The sequence below is a fragment of the Varroa jacobsoni genome, unplaced genomic scaffold (genome assembly GCF_002532875.2).
Source record: "Varroa jacobsoni isolate VJ856 unplaced genomic scaffold, vjacob_1.0 scaffold_1243, whole genome shotgun sequence".
Taxonomy (NCBI): domain Eukaryota; kingdom Metazoa; phylum Arthropoda; class Arachnida; order Mesostigmata; family Varroidae; genus Varroa; species Varroa jacobsoni.
In genome coordinates, this window is record NW_019214145.1 from 168,360 (window position 1) to 188,144 (window position 19,785).

A 19,785-nucleotide genomic window follows, 5' to 3' on the forward strand; every position below is an offset into this window, starting at 1 on the left:
ATAGTTCTGTAATACGGAACATGCGAAATGCCAGTTTTCACCGAGACCTTTAGACTCTAGTTCTGCTTTTGTGAAAGTCCATGCTGATTGCAGTAGTGCGTTCTTGAGTTCCGACAGTTGACCTTAAATACTCCAATCTTTGTTCTTGAAGCATTCGCATAACTTACGTACTATACTTTCTTTTAAGGCCTTCTTGCCTAATGTATTTACCAATCTTTGATAAATTTTCGCGGCGTTGTGACCTTTGTGAAACGCAAGCTTGACCACTGAGCGTCTTCGAGGGTGTTTCACCTTTTAAACTTATGTCTTCTGGAATAAACTCAGTGAAAATTGGTTGCTTTCATACGCCAGCTTCCCAAATACTGAAATGTTTACCAACCGATTTTCACTGGCTTTCTTCATACTCTCGGCTCTGTTCAGGAAAGAGGTCGTTATTCCATCCCATATATATAAAAAGATAATCGAGTCAGTATCAACGTAGTTATTTCATGGTGATCAATTTGATTTCACATGAGATTGGGTTTTATAAACTTACTTGGTGTACGCTGCGTAGGGGGACGAGTCCTGGAAAGACGGTAGAGACTTCTCGGATGAAGTTGATGGAGGGCTAGACGCTATGGGTAGTTTTTCAGCACCGTGAGCACCCTGAGGTCCCATCGAATTAGGGCCTGAACAACCGAAATCCGAGTACCATTTAATATCCGCGGTGGCGCTTAGAAGCGGATAACCTCCCAATTCCACCTGGTTAGTTGGCGATCCAAGATTACAAAAATTACCTCCTGACTGCGCGTTTGGCTGTTGTGTGTGAAGCTGGTTTGCTAAAATCTGGGATGGGTGAGGGAAGTCACCGATGGTGTCACTTGGGGATGAGGAAGCCTCCGTCTTGACAAGAGGCTCCTCACAGGTCTCAGTCCTAGCGACCACGCCTGAGGTGTTGACTGGGCTGCTGAAAATACATGAATTATCAAACAAACGGAATAGAAGCCATCTATTTAAAAGATAAGCATAGGCGGTTGATAAACTGAAATTGCAATCGCGCGTGGCTTTTGTGTCATGAAGGTTCTTTAAGCAATATATTGTACAAACGCTTTTAAAAGCCGGGGTTTGCCCTAGGATCATAGTAACAGTTTATCCAGGAAAATAAAGTACAGCTGATCCATAAAATAATCACGTTAAGATAATAATATTAAATAAAGATTTTATCTTTCTGGTCCGTGATTAATAGGTATGATTTTTAAATATATTTAAAAGCTCTTAGTTCTTTGCAGAATATTGAAGCCGTAATATAAATTATGGATGCAAGGTCTACGAATTTTAAACCCCGAGGATTTTCAAATCCTGGTTCAGTGAAAAAGAGGTAGATATTTAGAAAAAAGGCCAAAGATTTCAAATGCATATAATCTATAGGAACTCTGCACTATGTTGCATCAAGAAACTGGATATTCCGATAAAAAAATTATCGTGAAGGTACCTTACAAATACTTCTAACAAAATCCTCCACCTCTTTAACCAGCGCCAGATGAATTACAATTTATTTCAATGCACTAACAGATGCAGGACAGTGGAACGGGCGACGATTTGTTTCTATGTCTAATACTAGAAACAAATTAGGACGAATAATTTTAAAGATAGCACCTTTAATTAGAAAGCATTATTTGTACAAGCTTTTGTATCTATTACTCTTTTTATCTTTTAAAAGAATTATGTAAAATTGCCCTTATTTTTTTTTTCTTTAAACAACGAGTTTAATACACTTATCACAACAAGTATAACACAGTAGCGTTAGAGCAAAGTTCGTCTCTGATCAGGTAACCTTTTTTTGGTTAATACGCTACGTAAATTAGATATGCGTAGGCAATAGCACGTATTTCGTGTAGGTCAAATTCAGTGTGAGATTAACGTTTGCTCCATTCTATCTTCAGTGGGCAGATACAACAATCGCAAGCTGGTAGCTTTGACAGAGATAGATCAAATTCTGATTAAAGAAACAGGAGAGCATTCACACAAGTATAATATAAGAAACAGCATAACGTTAGAAGGAAAACTAAAACAAAATAAATTCACACAGTTCTATCCCTCGCAATACTTCATAAATCAGTACATCTTGTGTAATCCCCCCACCCTAGAAGCAGTTCGGACAACAACGTTAACAGCTTATTTAATTAGTCATATTGTGGTAGCTACAAGGACGCAATGTCTGCCCTCAATAATTAATTGTACACCTGGTTTTGCACAACGCTGCGAATGTCTGTCAAACCCAGTATTGCCTGTATGTCTGGTACCTATCATTGGCACAAAAAAAAAACGATTTTTAATCATATTAACTCCATTTACGTAAAGCGTATGCCGTTTATAGGGCGTGCCATATTATAGCGATATAGTAGTAGCAGTTTCTCAAACCCAACCAATTAACATTTTTATTCATCTTTGATAGTAGTAAGTTTTCGTAATATAGAACCAATATACACAATATAGCACATATTGGGAAAATCAATAACGTATCATAAGCAACAAGGGTAGATTAAATAATTTGTTTCAAAAGCAGGGAAGATGACGCATTACGAAAAAATTAAAACAGTTCTCCAAATAGTGAAATTTTTGTAAAAAATTAAACGTTCCATTTGCAATTTTTAAAACTCCAGTAGCAATTGACAAAAATTACATGCGCTTGCATGCAGGTTGATTTCTATTCTATGAAATGAGGTCAAGTGTGGCCTTACGTCGATACTTGTTGTTATAGCTTTGTGGTTTGCTTTACGTTGAAGGACAGGGACAGAAAGGACAGAACGAGCATTGGGAGGGGTCTTAGCAGGTGTCTGACTTAGGTCTTTTAGCTGGCAGTCTACCTGTGATTTTCGTTGTCCTTATGATTTACGCTACGAGGCGCTGGTATAGTCACGTGGCCATTCAGGGGAAGTCGACCGTTCTCCGAGCCATCTGGAGGCCCCACTCGCGCAGACGTCGCCTGTAGTAAACAAAGGGTTGCTACTCTATAGCTCTAAATAACCTTTGCTACCTAGAGTAGACTTTTTAGCAAAACACCTGCACCCAGAACAGGACGATACAATCGTATAGAGACATTTGATGCGACGGGTTTGTTTTGCACAGTAGCAGCAATTTTTCAGTAACCGCACAGTGAATTTTTGTGAGTAATCGATTCATAGCTTCACGTTACAGTAAAGTTCCTGCTTAGAAAGCTCAGCGAGCTTCATTGCCGTTATCTATTTTGAGAATAACAAAACATAGGGCAGAGTGTTTCGCAGTTTTTCATAAAAAATACGGCTTATCGAATTGTATGCATTCACGCTGATTTCAGAACGAAGAAATGTAACCCTATTTTTTCCTCTGCACACTTTAGCTCACCCAACCATAAGCTTACGTTTGTCCTCACCCGGTATTCGAACTCGCGTGTACTCCATTATAGTCCAAAATTAGAAATAAATAACTCTATAAATTATTTTCGCAGTAACTACTGCAGTATATACTGATAAAGAGAATTTCAAATATGTTTATCGACAAATATGTCAGCCAGAGCAAACGGCAGATTAACTTGAGGTATTGTTTCAGATTCACCTTTAGGAAGTGTTATATCTATAAGAACAAAAAAAATTAGAATTGTTTTAAAGGTTTAATGTCTTGCAATGTGTTTTTACATTCTATCTGTAGTACCAAGCACAAGTATCCATCATCACCTATCATATCTTAATTACGCCGCTTGTAAATGCGTCATTACAAGTTTTTTTAGCTACACACTGCAACGTATATATATAATGTGGGCTTCGTCTGAACTGTATAGAGTCTCTCAATCATTATCAAATGAAGCGGATAGAACAACGGAACACGTTTTGGCTCACTTACATATTAGAGAATCATTTTCCATATTGTCTTACGCGATAAAGGAGTAGATCGGATAATGGTTACTAACTCAGCCTTGAAGCCAAGCGTGCTAATCTTCAGTGACAATTTCTAGTAATGTGCGTCTAACTAAAGAGCATAGTATTCCAACACTGGTAGACTCACTTTTGGTTTCCTTCACGGTGGTCAAAGCATTTTTGTGATAATAAATAAACACTAGGTTTCGCGTTGCTATAGTTCCAAAGATATCGGCAGAAGCCAACACGAAACCCTCGTTTTTGAAAGGTGACCTCAATGTCATTGACTTTTAACCAGGACTTATGCCGCCTTCGCGGCGCAGTTATATTTAACACTAGTTTGGTAATATATTGCCCAATAACTGCGACAACGAAGTTGTTTGCGGCTTGAAAAGGGCTAGTTTAGTATACATTACAATTAAGAAGCGTACTTTGTACCATACTGGAGACTAAAATACGAAGAAAACGTGTTAATATCAAATTTGGTGTGCGCGAGCTCTTTGGGACAATAAATCCAAACAAATATGAAAATTCATTTCTAACTATACTTTCATCAAATAAATTGCGTGAAGGCTAGTTGAAACCGGATCCGGTAGTCTAATAAGAACACTGTAAAAAATCACGCTAAACTGATATGTGTCCCATTAAACGCCTGTTTATTAATAAATCAAATGCAGTGGGTACTCTTAGAGAAATAATTTTTACTGAAAATATTATGTTTCATCTAAAGCTGGCCGTAAGTTCTGCGGAATTGCCTTTTCCTGGGATATAGTTACCTGCTGTATTTTATAATAAAAAGGTTTATCTTAAACATTTCGCGAAGGCAGACGACAGATAGGTGGCGGCGTTTTAGTTCTCGCATAAAAAGGAAATCCGTTTACCCAAATTAATATAGCAAATAAAAAAGGGTTGATCGCCATAGGCATAGTTTCTCCGGACCATTCAATATCAATATTACCTTTTTTTTTTTTCCTAATTCTAATGTTTCCAGGAAGACATCAAGCTCATTAATGAGCACGATAAGGTGTGTAATACCGAAGGGACAAATGTCATATGAGTGATCCTAATTTACCGATAATATAATAACAGTCATGAGGTGTCTCCGCAACTTCGAACAAAATACTATAAATTGATTCAAATAGTTTGTTTTTCCGACCCTTGCGATGGTAGAAGTTCTGCGTCATAATCCATATGAGCATACATAACAATATTTCAACGGAAACTTAAATGAAGATTGTCCTTAGTCACGATAACTCAACTAACGAAGCACATGTCCTACTTTCTCCGAATCATCATTTAGTTTTCATAGAAAGTGACATCTGGATAAGGTAGGTTTTTGAACCTTTTGTGATTAATCGGAGTTTATTAATTAAGTGGAGATTGCAGTGAGTAGAATGAAGTTTTTGGTGGGTACGTCACTATTGATGGTTTATACTTAAAATTAGTATATATCCTTTCTTTAAGAATTTCGATACTTTCGGACTTTCGACCATAATGTTAAATATTTAAAAAAAAACGTCGATATAATAAAGAAGCAGAAAAGCTACATGATTTTTTTAAATCAGGAGACTCGAATCTTTTAACAAATACGTATTTCTGTTTTTCAATGATGAAAACGCAATCTAATAAACCTATGACAAACCACAGGACAGCCAAAGCAACGCTGAAATGGGTACGCAAGTCGGCAAGTAACCAAAAAAAAACAGAGACAATCAAAAAGTTCTTTGTTCACAGAAACCCAACAAATGAAAAACCTTGTCAACGTAAGATATACCTTGGGATTATACTAAATGCACAAAACGATGCAGTGGTCATCAATGAAGTGAATTTCCCAGTTGAAAATATGTACAATCATCAGCTCAAGAAGTCCCACTAATAAGTGCAGTAAAGTTTCTAAGCGAGTATATGAACGAATCATTAGATATCTTTTTAAGTGCCCTACTGTTGCCAGCGCTTCATCACACATTAGGAATTAGACGAACTTCCGAACCTTTTTAACTACCCAATAGTCTACCCAACTTTTAATGAAAACTACAGGTCGGAAATTTGAAGAATTTTTTTTTTGAAGATTCCAAGTTTGCGCTTAAAACAATCATCCCCAATCATTTGTTGGATAAACTGTTAAGCTAATTGGGACTATTTCATCAAGTGGAATAACGGCCTTTTTACATGATAATTACTTCTGTTTCTAACTCAACATAAGCCACGAGCCATCATAAAGAAAAAAGACGTTTGGCTACCCGAAAAGCACTACCTTAACACCATTTTTTTATATCCTGTACTCGAGTTCTCTCATTTACCTAGATCCTGATATGAGAACTATTCCATGCCGATGATTTAAAGACGTGTGGCCGACGGAAGATTACCGAAAAATGCAAACTCTAGGATCTTTAAATGACAGAGCGAACCATTTTTTTTTAAGTTTAAACTTGTAAGTGCAGTCCTACAATTTAGTCGTGACAATCTAATGAATATATATTAAATTTATTATAAAAAATCGACTTCAGCCAATTACACACCAAACCTAAGAGTGACAACGTGAACTAGTTTCAAATATAGGATTCATGTAGCAGAAATCGCGGCACGCGATTTTTGAAGAACGCACAAAATTTACGCTCACTTGTTATTAACAAGCCTGATTTGTGCCACGACTTTTTGTTTATTACACTACGTCTACATTAACCTATGCGTACTCAGAGTAGAAAAAAACCAGTCAAATATAGGAAGCTGCTCCAATATGTGCAACGGAAATATGTGCATTGCGTTCTCGTAAATGCGAAGCTGATTTCAATTGAGTAGCATATCGATTTTTAAAAAAATATTAGGTTGGAACACGAGTACTTTCAGTTCGTTCTTAATGTTTCTTTTTTTTGCTACTTAATTGTTTGTCCTTTTTGATAAGTCACTAAAAAGCACTATTTTCTGTAGAGTTTGAGCAATAGACGGTATTTTGCAAGCTTAAAAGTTCATGTTAGAATTTTTGGGTGGAAAAAAATGTATTTTCAAGACATACTCTATTTCACCCCTTGCAAAGATAAGCAATAGTAGCAGCAAAATGAGCTACTTATGCCATATACGATGTTTCGCTCCATGCCAAAGAGGACTCTCAAAAATTATTTAAAAAATGCAATAATGTAATTAGCTAATAATTAATTGCAGGATGCACATCTCCTAATCGTCGAGAAAGAAAATGGCCAGCATTAGTTTGTGAATTGGGCGAGAAAATAAACCGCAATGCGATCGAATCTACGAGATTTACTCAACAATGAGAAGCTTGGGTACCTCATAGATTGAATGGATATCACAAAGAAAGACGGTTTTCCATTGCCTCTCAATATTTCGCCGGACGCTAAGCAACACGCAAGCGTAATGGCAGGTTTCTATTCAAAATGGTCAACAGTGATTGGAAGCAATGTACTCACATAGATGTAAAGTAAAGAAAAGAAAGCTGCTTTACATGTCTAACATGCACAGAAACAAACTAGATCTTCATCCTAAGACCGCTTCGATTTGCGTTTCGTGTGTTTCGAAGGGTCTTATATACAGAAAAATGTTTGAGAAGAATGAAGCAATAAACAAGGATCTACATGTGTTCCAGTAGTGTTGAATGAACGAACTTATCCAACAGACAAAAACAGATAGACTAGGCAACTTCATCCCTCTTCGCATATCTGGCCGCACATGGTGAAGAATGTAAAAGCTGCCCTGCAAGAGCTTAAATTGTAACCTGTCGCTCCGATGAATTATGACCTTACCAAATTAGTAACCGTAGATTTGATGAATTAGGTCTCAAAGCCTGGCTGGACAAGTTTTTCATCACCCACGTATAGATTAAAAAAAATTAAGCAACGTTGTACGTAGTCGGCCTATGTTGCCCACTCCATTACCTTCAATTATTTTTGTCCTACCGCATAAGTTCACTAGAGTACTTTACGCATTGCCATTAAAAAAGATGAGAAAGGGAAAGCATACAGTAGTTAAAGAAAATGAGCGAAATCGTATTGTTAACAGTTGTATGTTTATCTCGGTTTTGGGACTCTGTTTACCGTCAATAGTACCAATTTTATTTACCAATGGCCGAAAAAGGTGCTGATTTATAGGCGCGAGGTGTTGAGAGTATGGTGATCGCAGGAAAACGTCTTACTCAAGCTCTTGCAAAACGGCTCTCACTATCTCAGTATCTCACTGTCTCACTTCTTTGTGTAGTCTGGCATTCCCACAGAGAAGGATGACCTAGTCTTGCCTATGAAGCTTTTTTTCTGTTGGATGGCCTTCTGCACTCGATCCATATACAGATCCTTGTTGACTGTCTTACTCCGCTTAAGCACTCATCGTACAATGCCCCCACAGTTCCACTAAGTCTTCTTGAAATGGAAATCTGAGTTAACTCTGGGCTTAAGCATATCTCCTGAAGCTACCTACCCACTTATCTGATTTATATATAGATGATCAAAACCTTCAGTGGTGATAACTCAGTGTAGAAATGTGGTATTGTGGTTACGTGTCGTTCGGTGCTGAGCAAGATGTTAAGTGACAATAAGAGAGGTCGTGTTTCTTCATACTCTTCACTCGATTTTAAAACACCTAGGGTTCTTTCTAGTAAATCCCACAAATCGAAAAATGCAATTTTCTTTTAATTGGAACCTTTGTATTCCGATCCACTGTCCAATTAAATTATCTATATACAGAAGAAAGAAATATATAATAAATAGGAAATAAATAAAAGGGAAAATTAAAGATGAACTGTCATTGCTTGTGTTCCAATGACATAAAATTGAATTCCTCATCAATAAGTACAGGTAAACAAAACCAATAGCAATGTTATCACCTTCCCCCTTGGAGTGGAAGTAGTTTTTAAACGAGTGCTGATAAAACAATTAGGTGAAAATGAATGTTTGCGTTATCATATATGATACATCCGAATAGATGAGAACTTGTGGTCAAAATGAATTATGGGACAACCACATCGGAATTTCTTTTGCCAATGTTTGACTGTGTGGAAGGAAAAATTGGCGAAGACGACTAGATATCGAATTATGCTTCTCCTTTGTATTTCACAGTTGCAGCTTTAGTAATGTTGTATAATTATTAACTACGGTACTTATTATTGCCTCTTTTGGCTAGAATTATTTTATTTTTTCGTAGTCAACCCAAAATGGTTATCTTTTTCGATATTTGTTGTTACGTGCACTTTTTTGTTTGTGGCAAGTAAGATTGAATCCTGGGGTATCTGAAAGTTAAAAGATTGACTTAGTATAGTTAGAAAATTAGGCTTCAAGCCAAATATCGGTCCGCACTTATATTAAAAATGAAAGCATTGGATTTTTATAGTATGCCAAAGCTGACTTAAAAGCTTTTTTGTGTAACTAGCCTAGTTGCTTCGACATGTAGTTGTAACGTGTTATGACATGCGGCACTTTACATTGTAAAAAGGAGCAGTAGGGATAAATATATCGGTCTAAAACGCTCCTATACATCTAAAGCTCCTAGAGTCATCACGAAAACCTTTTGCCGAAGGTAAAAAGTTTTGCAAAGTCTCTATTGTAAGTGCCCAGTAAAGGAAAAGAATTGAAGCTCGCATGATCACAGCATGAAGGTACAATTTGAATATCTACCTATGGAACTTCAATACACTGAAAAATGTAGTTTTACTAGCTCTCATACTGAAAGTTTAGGCTACATTAAATTTTTTTTTATAAAGTCTGCATAAAAAATATTATCGCCTGAACAGAAGCATATTCTTTTAAATCATGTTAGATAATATCCCAAAAATATGCAAATTATACCTTAAAAAAACCTTTTCACTAAGAGACTAAACTATGATGTTGAATAATTATTTATTTAGAAAGATTTGTAGATATATCCTCCTTGTAGCTTGCAAATAACAATATATGCAACAAATAATAATAGCCGAATCTGAGTTAAACAAAAAAATAAAGATTCACAAGTAAATCCTTCTGATAGCATGGGTTATACTAAAATTTTATATGGATTTTCATAATCTCAAACCGATAATGAAACCTGTGGAAGTTTCTTTTGAAAAACGAGTGTTCCTTCTGTTTATGTCATCTTACCACAAACTTTTAAATTTACTTGGTTCGTATTATCGTTTTGCGGAATTTGCGAAAAAATGGTATAGCTCCATCAGTTTATGATCTGAGGAGATAATCTTAGTGGAACAGGCCATTTTTGTCAAAATTTATGAATTGCTTGATGTCATAGAATCAGTGCGCGAAATAACCGGCACCATCAATCTGTATAAATAAACGTGAAGAAGGCTGCTAATCTCATGTTTGTCTATTTTTAGTTTTTTTTTTCCAAGAATAGTTTTGTTATTAACATGAAGTTTGTTAGTGTGAAGCTTAACCGAACGCCTTTTGGTTGCCCATTCGATTCAATTAGGCCAGCGCTGCACAAAAAGATCCACTACATCATTTCTATGCTCTGAGACTCAGTACGCGCAGTTCTCTGTGCAGTTAGCTCTCAGAACCAAGTGCTTCAATTGTATCTAAGGAAAAAGCTCTTTTATCAATACATCAGTAGAGCAGTGTAGGAATAGCACGAATATGGACTTCAATCAAAGCACGCAGGATTAACGTGAGGTATTGCGATTACTGAAAAATTCGGCCATAAAGCTAGAATTTTTTTTACCGGCTCTTAGGCTGGAGTATCTTACAACTTTTTTAAATTCCGCGAATGTCAATGGCTGTGACAGATCAGTGGCTGCCAATGAAGGATCTTTTGCTCTTGCGTTTAACTCGCTTTTATAAACAGCTCAAGTTCTTCACTGTCGTTCAACAGAGAAATAACCGATAGCTTTTTCTAAACGTCGTCATTGTTATTTATATCTGTTTACGGCTGCGTGCGACGAAAACCACAAACTGCAGTCATATATGCATCGTCGTTGGCTCGAAATGCTGCATTTGGGCAGCGGTGCCGCTCGGCTTCCAGCCAATAATTGTACTGTGTATGTACATTTTAAGCATTAAAAAATAACACGCAAACTGTAGAGTTTCAAACTGTTTTGTTGACGAGATTTAAAACAGCAACCCTGTTTTGATTACTTTCAACCTTCAGGAGACTGGTCGCCTCTCCACAACATCCACCACACTGCTGGTGTAGTTGAGACAACGATTTGCGCGAGCTATCGGGCGAGCTGCATTTTTTTAGTTCGTAGATTACGTACAATACATTACATATATAGAAAACTAAGAGATGGAATAGGAAAAAGTATATTTATTTTAGTTACAATAAAAACAAATTATCATTTTGATTTCCTAGTGAATTGAAACAGACCGTCAAAATGTTTCATCTAAGGATTCGAACTCCATTCGACAAGCTGCAGCCAAGGATGCCACCACTGGACTTTGTGCAAGAACACCTACCTAAGTTTAAATATGACGTTCTTAATTTGTCCGTTGTTAATTTTCCTATTAACTAATTATTTACTGTTGTTAGGAAGTCGTCAACAGGGAAAATGAGAGGCATGTCGTTACTAGTGGGCAAGCGTTTTTTGGAGACTGTAAGTGACACTGGCATCTTATGCAGGAAATTTGTGCCTATAGAACTAAAACGATGAGTAGCCAATCTACTGAATACTTTATCTCAAGGTTAATCTAATTATCACAACGATAAGAGAGTGTCAGTCCTAATGACAAAAACATAGACCCGAACAAGCTCAAGGTGGAAAACTATTTGATCCTAGACGTCGTTTGACCGCAGCTATTGTTGACTCAATATCTGCGATGTATTGAGCATCAACAAGAAGTTCACCTGCAAAATCACTTTCACGTTACAAACATATAAAGTTTATTAAGTTAATAATTCATACGTCGTTTTGTATGTACGACCTCGATGAACGTATTATGATAAGCTCAACATCTAAGTCGCACAATTGCTGCGCCAATGTGGCAGATCCGACAACGACTAAAACTCATTGTTTAAACTGGCATCTTTTAGCTTATTTAGCATTTAGCAAAATAATCCGTGTATCAGGATGACCTGCCTTTTCGCTCGTGCGGTGGGTCTTTTCCTTATTGTCGCTCTTGCCTTGATCTTTGTCGTACTAATGCGTGCAGTAACGCTTCCAATCGCTTCCAAACCAACAGTATCTGCCTGCTGTGCCCGACAAGATATAGCAGCAGAAAAACAGAGGTTGCCGGAAAAGTAGAGGCCCCGAAGGGACGTAGAGCGGCGTTTTGACAACTTAGCGGCGATGATGCTACGCGGCCAGCGGACAGACGACTAAAAAATAAACCACAACGACTTACGCTCAATCGCGTGTTCTGTTGTTGTTGTATGATGATGGCGGTGATTGTTGCTGTTCTTAGTCCCTCTTAATCTTGGGTTTAGTTGATCTCAAAGCCGTTGTTGTTGATGCTGCTTTATTTGCGTCAGTGCAAGATAGAGTATCAACATTAGCTGGTGCACAGGCATAGACAGAGGCAATAATTTGTAGCGGCACTATCGCCATCAGCAGTCCAGTAGCGTCGTCATACGGCAACAGAGGGAAAGGCAATCTGCTGGGGAATCCTTGGCTATCGCATGCAGCTAGAGGTATATAGTAAGGGTCCGTCTTTGCCTTAGTGAAACTAACTGCATGATCCTTTTTGAAGACCTTTTGGTGAAATAATTTAATAATAATAGGTAAATGTATCGATTTCTTTCCCTAACGTTTTGCAAGCTAAATATAGATATAGGCAAACAAAAGGTTTTAACGAGGATTTTTTGAAACAAATTGCGTTTCAATTAGTAGCTTTTGGTCGACGCCATGCAGGTGAGATTTATAATCGTCGAACATTTTACTTATAAATTATTCATAATAATTTTTCACGATGTTGGTAACATGCGTGATACTTTATAATTTTTATTTTGTGCAAGCCTAGACCGACGAACACATGCATTTTTGTTTGCAAATATTACTTGTGAATACTGCTATGAGGATTGCAAAAGAAATGTATACCCTGATATAAGTGTCCCATATCGATATATATATACCTATATGTCAATTTTAAGTGAATTTCGATAGTAGTGCCTCCGAGTCGTTGAAATCGAGAAGATTGAGTCGTACTGTAGAGTTCCTGCTGATGGTTTTTTGCCGCTGCAGGTTCCGCCGCATCAAATTACACCCGAACTCTGCAGCCCCCTTCTAGACAGGTCTTTATCTACGATTGAGCACAACAGCTAAGTTACAATGAAGCACTTGCACTTTTGATTCTCCGGAAGTTCTTCTTTCCGATCCTGGTATACGATTCACTTATTGACATTCATTCTTTACTTCTTGTTATTTTTTTTTTTGGTTTTTAACTTTTTCAGTCGCATTAAAACTACGTTATTGTCTCTATATAACACAGCTATATAAAATAATAACCTGTCTATTTTATTTTTCAAACGCATCCTTATGTCAGACAAGCGGGTTCATGGTCGCCAGCTCTGGTACGTAGTATATATGTGCTTACGAACCTCTCCATGTATCAAAGAAAAAGACATTCCTCATAATCGTGTACCACGATCCTGAGCTAAATGCGTTTACTTGTTCTTGAATTTACGTATAAAACAAAACTGTTGTTACGTCACACGGATGTTTAACAACGCGGTATTTTGAAAGACAGCTAAAAAAAAACTTATCGAGCTCATTCCAATAATATTTATAAACATGATTGAATTAAAACTCTTGATAGGAAAAGACTTCAGATAATATGAACGTTAAACTAAGATTATCTGAATGTTATTCTTGTTATAAGCAGATTGGTACCGACTTTGTGACCTGCTTTGATTGGTTGACATATAAAATGCCTTTGCCGGAACAACCTCTGCCAGTCCAATGGAGTTGATCAAAAATGTGTTTGATACGTGGACGGGTGAGCAACTCAAGTGGTCTTTCATAAACTATTGGCCTCACCTCGGCAATCTACTTTATTTAGCTAGCAGTCGGCGCGATCAAACAGATAGATACTCAACATACGACTAACTTTGCCCAGAAAGTGTTTGAGGTCGCTCTGTAGGGATATGTCTAATAACTTTTCTGTCTCTAAAGAATTGTTTAACTGTTTTTCAAGAATCAAAATGCTGTGAGAGCTTAACAGAAAATACTGTCACTCCAGGTGACAATTAAATTCAAACAACTAATTTTTGTATCTGGTAATCAGGGTACAGCCACCACGCAATCAAAGAATTTTAGCGGTGCATCATATTCAAAGTAACGTGAGGACTTCGGTACAGCCCGTGTTCTGTCATTATGTTATTTGATCCCATTGATTTTATAACAAAATTAATTTACAGTTCAAATCAAACACAGACTGGCTCGGTTACTACCCTTCCGTTATATAGTTATATCTGTCCTGCTATAAATTCAATGTAAATATTTTGTCCCCTTGTTTCAACATTGTCCCAGTTAGTGCACTGTAGATTTACATATGGCATCTTCATATAGAACACAAGCGTCATATGCATGCAGCCGCTTATATAAGCCTCCATGTTGAGCCAACCATAGTAGTCATACGCAACGTTCGAGACAATATCACTGAAATATCTAAGTTCTTACAATCTTCTCTGTAGGCATAATTTCCTGTGTCACGAACTCTTTCGCACGTTAGTCTTTTAACACCAAACTTGTTTTTGACTGAATACGATTAAATAGAAGGGAGGGCTGGAATACTGGTAATGCTGCGTCCAACTCGGGGAACGACGAATAAAGCATTTGATACGACGTAGATGTATGGACCATATGCATCTAGCTACGAAGTTCTCGATTCTTTTCTCACCTTTTTTTGGGCGGTAACTATCCAGAACCAGCAATATAGACAGATATATACAAATTAAAGGTGGAATGTCACGAAGCTGTTGCTTATGCTTTTTCGTGGCCCGAAATAAAATAAATGTAATTGGCTGTTAATTGAAAGTGGTTAATTTTATAATAATAGAAACTGTTCATATATCTAGTTAAAAATGCAACCAAATAACTGTCTGTTTCTAAAACCTCCACTACTTATTATTTTGCAAGCGTTTTTCTTTTCTATACTGTTAGGTCGAAGAAGTGACTATAGTCCAACGCTGTATCAGCTTCGCGTACTCAATCATCCAACACTTTGTCGTCTCGTTCGAAGTAATTTTCCCCCGAATTCACTGCACGTGTGCTACAGTTAGCCCAGTTTTAGGGCGCAATCTCTGCTCTTATCTCTTAGATCCAATCGTTTTCTGAATTTTGGGGAAAGGAAAAAGTCGCCATCAGTTAAATATGTAATTTCTTTTTGATAAAAATCTTTTTTTTGTAGAAAAAAAAAGCGATAGTTAGGCGACTACCTGAGTCCTCACATCATTCCAGTACACCGAAGGCTCGTTATCTGTCTTGACGCGCTGAAGAAAATGCGATTCTTCTTTGAATACGCTAAAGTTTTCGTTCTCAGTAGCATTGTTGTTTATTGACTAGTTTGCATTTGCTCAAGTTTAGGTCCTTTCTCTTAACTCTTACTGTGAGCCTTCTCGCTTCCAAACGATATTTCGAAATGGTTCTAAGCGAATACCTAACTGCTTTGCAAGCTCCCCGCGGAAATTCGGCAATCCTCATTGTCTTTTGTTTTTCGTAAAGTGGCTAACAAGACTTGAACCCCCGACAGTGACTTACATCATGGTGCCCAAAAGCCTTTTACAATATTGGCAGGACTTGAGATTCTTGTAGCGAAACACAGTGCATGTTATTTTTTATTGCACATATTTATATCCTTCGATTGTCTGCGGATATTAGACAGCCACAGAAATATGGCGCCACAAACCCGGTTACGTAGTCGCTTTTAGTCGACAAAGGCTAAGGGTTTTATTGATACTTTTTTTTGTTTAATAGTACGTATTTCAGGTGCAATCAAATGCAAATTAGGTATTCTTTACAATTACATCTTTCCTGAAAGCATTGCTTACATGCAAATCGTACTCTAGCGTGAACTAGGACCATTGTAGATTTAAAGTTGGAAATTGCCCATAAAAGTAGATCTGCAAATAAATGAGTGTAATAAGTTGTAATAACTTTGTCGTTTATGACAGCTATGAGTGGAAACGATAAGCACACTCGTAGCTAAAACATAACAAACAGAAACTCCAGCAATGATTACTGAAATATTGTATATAAAATGTTTTTTTAATTTTTATCAGAAAACTCATTTAGAAGTCAAGCCCATTTAGGTGATGCAGGGAATCTCGTTTTGCGTAAATCAACGTACGAATAGACGGAACTGGAGATGAGAATACGCTGGCACTCTTTACACAAAACTTCCTAACGAGCTTTAGAAAGCTATTATTCAATGCCGTTTAGTGGCGGTTGTGTGCAGGTGCACCGAAGTTTTTCTGCATGCTAAAAATGTGCAAAACTAGAAAGGTACGTTTTTTTTCCGCTTTCTATTGATCTAATTTTCACTTCCTTGCTAATTTTCTTTTTATTCATAGCATTCAGTTCTTCAGATAGAATGCCTTGTCACGTATGAGCAAACGAAAGCCATAGTTGTTAACGTTGCATACGTCTAGGAAGTTTTTGTGTATCGATACGTAGATACGCTCGTATGTGACATCTTGCTTATTAAATCATTTTTCGTAATAGTGCCCGATCGGTTTACGTAAGTAATCCACTTACTTGCAACAGCACTTGCTCTTACACACAGGGAACTTTTGTACTTTCCTACTTCCAAACGTATCTTGTGAATATGGATTTCACATGGGATCCCAAAGTCTAGTCCGAAAGGCCAATATTTGCACACACGAGCGAACCCTTTATATTCAAGAACATTTTACTTCTGAAAAATGGTTTGTTACAATTTAATTGTTTTTATTCTCACTTAGATTCAAGGAAAAAATATTTTTTGAAACAGTATTTTTAACATAGTGCAGTTACCATTTGTACCTGTCCGTTTGATTATATTGCTAAAACTCGTTAGGCTTCAATAACTCATGTTATCCAATTCTATTGGAGATAGTGTAAACACTTTTAGCAAGGTACCTCCAACATATGCCGGCAGACAGAAGCAAAAGACCGAAACCCGCCGAAATTTTGGTTAATCGCGAACTGCTATATGTATATACAACCAAATTTGCATAGCGGTGGGCTTTCGATTTGGAAGGAACACAACCTTTGGTCGTATAGGACATAGCCACTATCCATTTATTTAGGGACACAGAAAACAAAAACAAATGATTCATGCTGTGATGGAACAGCTTCATTCTAAGCTAATAAGTTCAGCTAGCGCACAACAAAATTCTATATTATAGATTGGAACTTAGCTTGGTGACGTTCAGCAGTTGGACGGTTATGAAATATTTCACAGTAGTACTACTTATAAGTCGTAATGCACTTCTATTCATAGCATCAGAGCAAAAAAAAAAAAGATTTTTCATTATAATAGCACAGACTTTCGTTTCTTGCGAAAAAATCATCTGCAAACAACCAGAAGGACTGTGCGTTTTTGAGACGACGTATGGACAGCATTCTTGTAATCATCCCTAAGAAACATAATTCGGTATACAAAATAATACCGTAATAACATCTAAACTCATGAAATATAGGACATCCAATGCGTGGTAGAAGTAGATAACTAAGGAACGATTATACTCCTAGATAAGAAACACTAAATCGTTCATGGTGTTTATCCACGGAAAATAGTTAATTTTTGAAACAATATATTAAGTTTTGATGTCCAGGTTTCATGTGCTACCACTTTACATTTGGACGTGAGACATTAAAATCGGACCAATATCACGCTTAAACACACGGTTACCTGATGTATAGCCAGCATAAAATAACGGCTTGTAACCCATTTTTGCAGCTTTCCACCCACTTGTCGCGGCGCCACCGCAGATATATATTTATTTATAACGACATAATTATATACCGCCACATACAAAGCGTGAAATAGTGAGCTTTTGCCTTTTTGAAGTTTTTTCACGAGCAGAGTTTCAGTCGAAGTATGCACCATGATCATTTATGACCGACTGTTATTTGGATGACCCTTGACTGTAGAACTATAAAGCACGGAATTGCATTTTCTATATCATGTTGATATTTTTCCTATTAAAAAGTGGAGAAAAAATAGTAATCCGTCGAAGCAACATCTGGTAAGTATGGTGGAAGATAGAGCTTCCGACAGAAACTAACACCTTGATTCTTCACATTACATCGAGCGTTGTCGTGCGATGAAAGCGGTTTATTTCTGTTCACTAAGCTTATCTATAGACCTCTTAATTGTGGAAAGTATATTTAAACCTTAATAAACGAACCGCTACTCAGGAAACCATAATAGGTAACACCTATACTAGACCACCAAATAGATACAGCTATGACAGATGTGTATTCACGTCACGGTGATGCCCCGCCAGTTTAGTTGCATCAACCATATGATGTGATCGTCTGCGATTATTATAGGAGCTTCATTTTCACCGCAAGTAACAATACAGTGCAATAATGGGTCACTGTGATAACACTGGGAAGAGAAGTAGGTGTCTCTACATCCTCGTTTTTTGATTCTTGCTTCAGCTAGGCTAACACCCGTAAACTATAGGGTCTTATACGGGACTCATTTTCCAGGCTAAACTTTTCAAGTCTAAACTATTGTTCCTGAACTTTTTCACATAAAAGGTTCCCCATGCTTCTAAAAAAGATCGTTGATTTAATAGGGCGAGCTGTTTCTGGCTGTATTTCTAATATCGAACCCATTTTTATAAACTATTTGAATTTTCTGATTTTCGTGCCTCACTGAAGATATCTCCCAGAATACAGGTCAAACTCGAAAACAAATAAAATGCTGCAGCATTATAAATTGCCACTCCCTGAGTTCAACTTCGTTAATTATATAAAAAAAAAATCTGTCAAGTATATCTGGCTTGTGCAGGGTTTTGAATATCAGAAGTTTATCAATGTGATCAAATACATTCATTTTTCGTACACAAACTATTAGATCAAGAAAGAATGAACCCGAATAATAAAAGCAAAGTGTTCTTGCAAGTGCGTGTTTTTGTATGTTCGGATGCATGTTATAAGGCGCTGAGGTCTTTAGTAGGGTGATAGTACACTTCCCATTTTCTTTGCCTCCTATGAAGCATTGCTTGTTGTAGAACTTCTTATTATTCTGTCATTTTTTAAGAATATTAGATTAGAGTAAATAATTCTAATGTTTAATACTAACATAATTTAATCAGGGATCAAGAGCCGTGGGAATTTTATCTTTAAAGCTGTTTTATATTTTTTACAATAATATTATTTTCCAAATCCTATATTGTTTTTTATATAATGGGTAGTAAATATGATATAGTCATAAATAATAAATAACATAATCCGAAATTAACTTACCAGGTGGTAAATGACACATACTCTAGCTTAAATAAAATATGTTAAAACATTTTATTTGAGGAAGAGCTAGCATCATCTGTTACTGTTAGCATGGGCGCAAGAAACAACCCATTGGGAATAATTATATTCTATAAATTACGAAATGCCTACTTTTTACCCTCTTCCTTGTAACGATATTGTAGCTGTTCGCAACTCTCAACGTATTTTTAGTACTAAATAAACTCTCTTACAACTCAATGGTCGCAAGATCAAGATTCTGTCTGTGGTCACCAGGGTCTTAGCAAGACACCTTAATGAAAGGAAAATTGACCGCATTGGCTGTTGTTTAGATACCAACTAAAAGGATAGCGAGAAATGCCAAAGTAACTGTGGGCAAGCGAGGAATGCCGCAGCATTACCACAACAACGTTGTTTCAAATGGCGTAACCAACGAATGATAAGCTGTGCTCTGATTAATATAACCGCCTTACTCCTAACTTCATTATTCTTCCTGTAGAAGAAAAAGAAAATTATCGATTTAAAACAAGCATATAGTGGATTGCCGATTAATTCAGAAGGGTAAACTCGTGTTGCTAATATTATAGGACT

General features: G+C 36.9%; 1 protein-coding gene and 1 long non-coding RNA gene across 5 annotated transcripts in view; both read right to left on the minus strand.

Annotated features, from left to right (window-relative positions):
* eya (eya transcriptional coactivator and phosphatase 2) overlaps positions 1-19,785 on the minus strand; it is a 62,604-nt gene that overhangs the window by 36,328 nt on the left and 6,491 nt on the right. The window contains exons 2-3 of one of the 4 annotated variants that reach the window (XM_022846533.2): positions 2,847-2,965; positions 536-943 (exon numbers count right to left, since the gene is read on the minus strand). In XM_022846533.2, coding sequence (XP_022702268.1) covers positions 536-943; positions 2,847-2,965 — 527 coding nt within the window. Of the gene's footprint in view, positions 1-535; positions 947-2,846; positions 2,966-19,785 lie in introns of all 4 variants that reach the window. The other 3 variants (XM_022846532.2, XM_022846536.2, XM_022846535.2) reach the window with 3 other exon arrangements.
* Positions 11,089-15,749, minus strand: LOC147752464 (uncharacterized). Its single transcript, XR_015314018.1, has 2 exons — positions 12,870-15,749; positions 11,089-12,489 (listed from the first exon to the last, which is right to left on the minus strand). It is a non-coding gene; the product is annotated as an uncharacterized LOC147752464 (long non-coding RNA).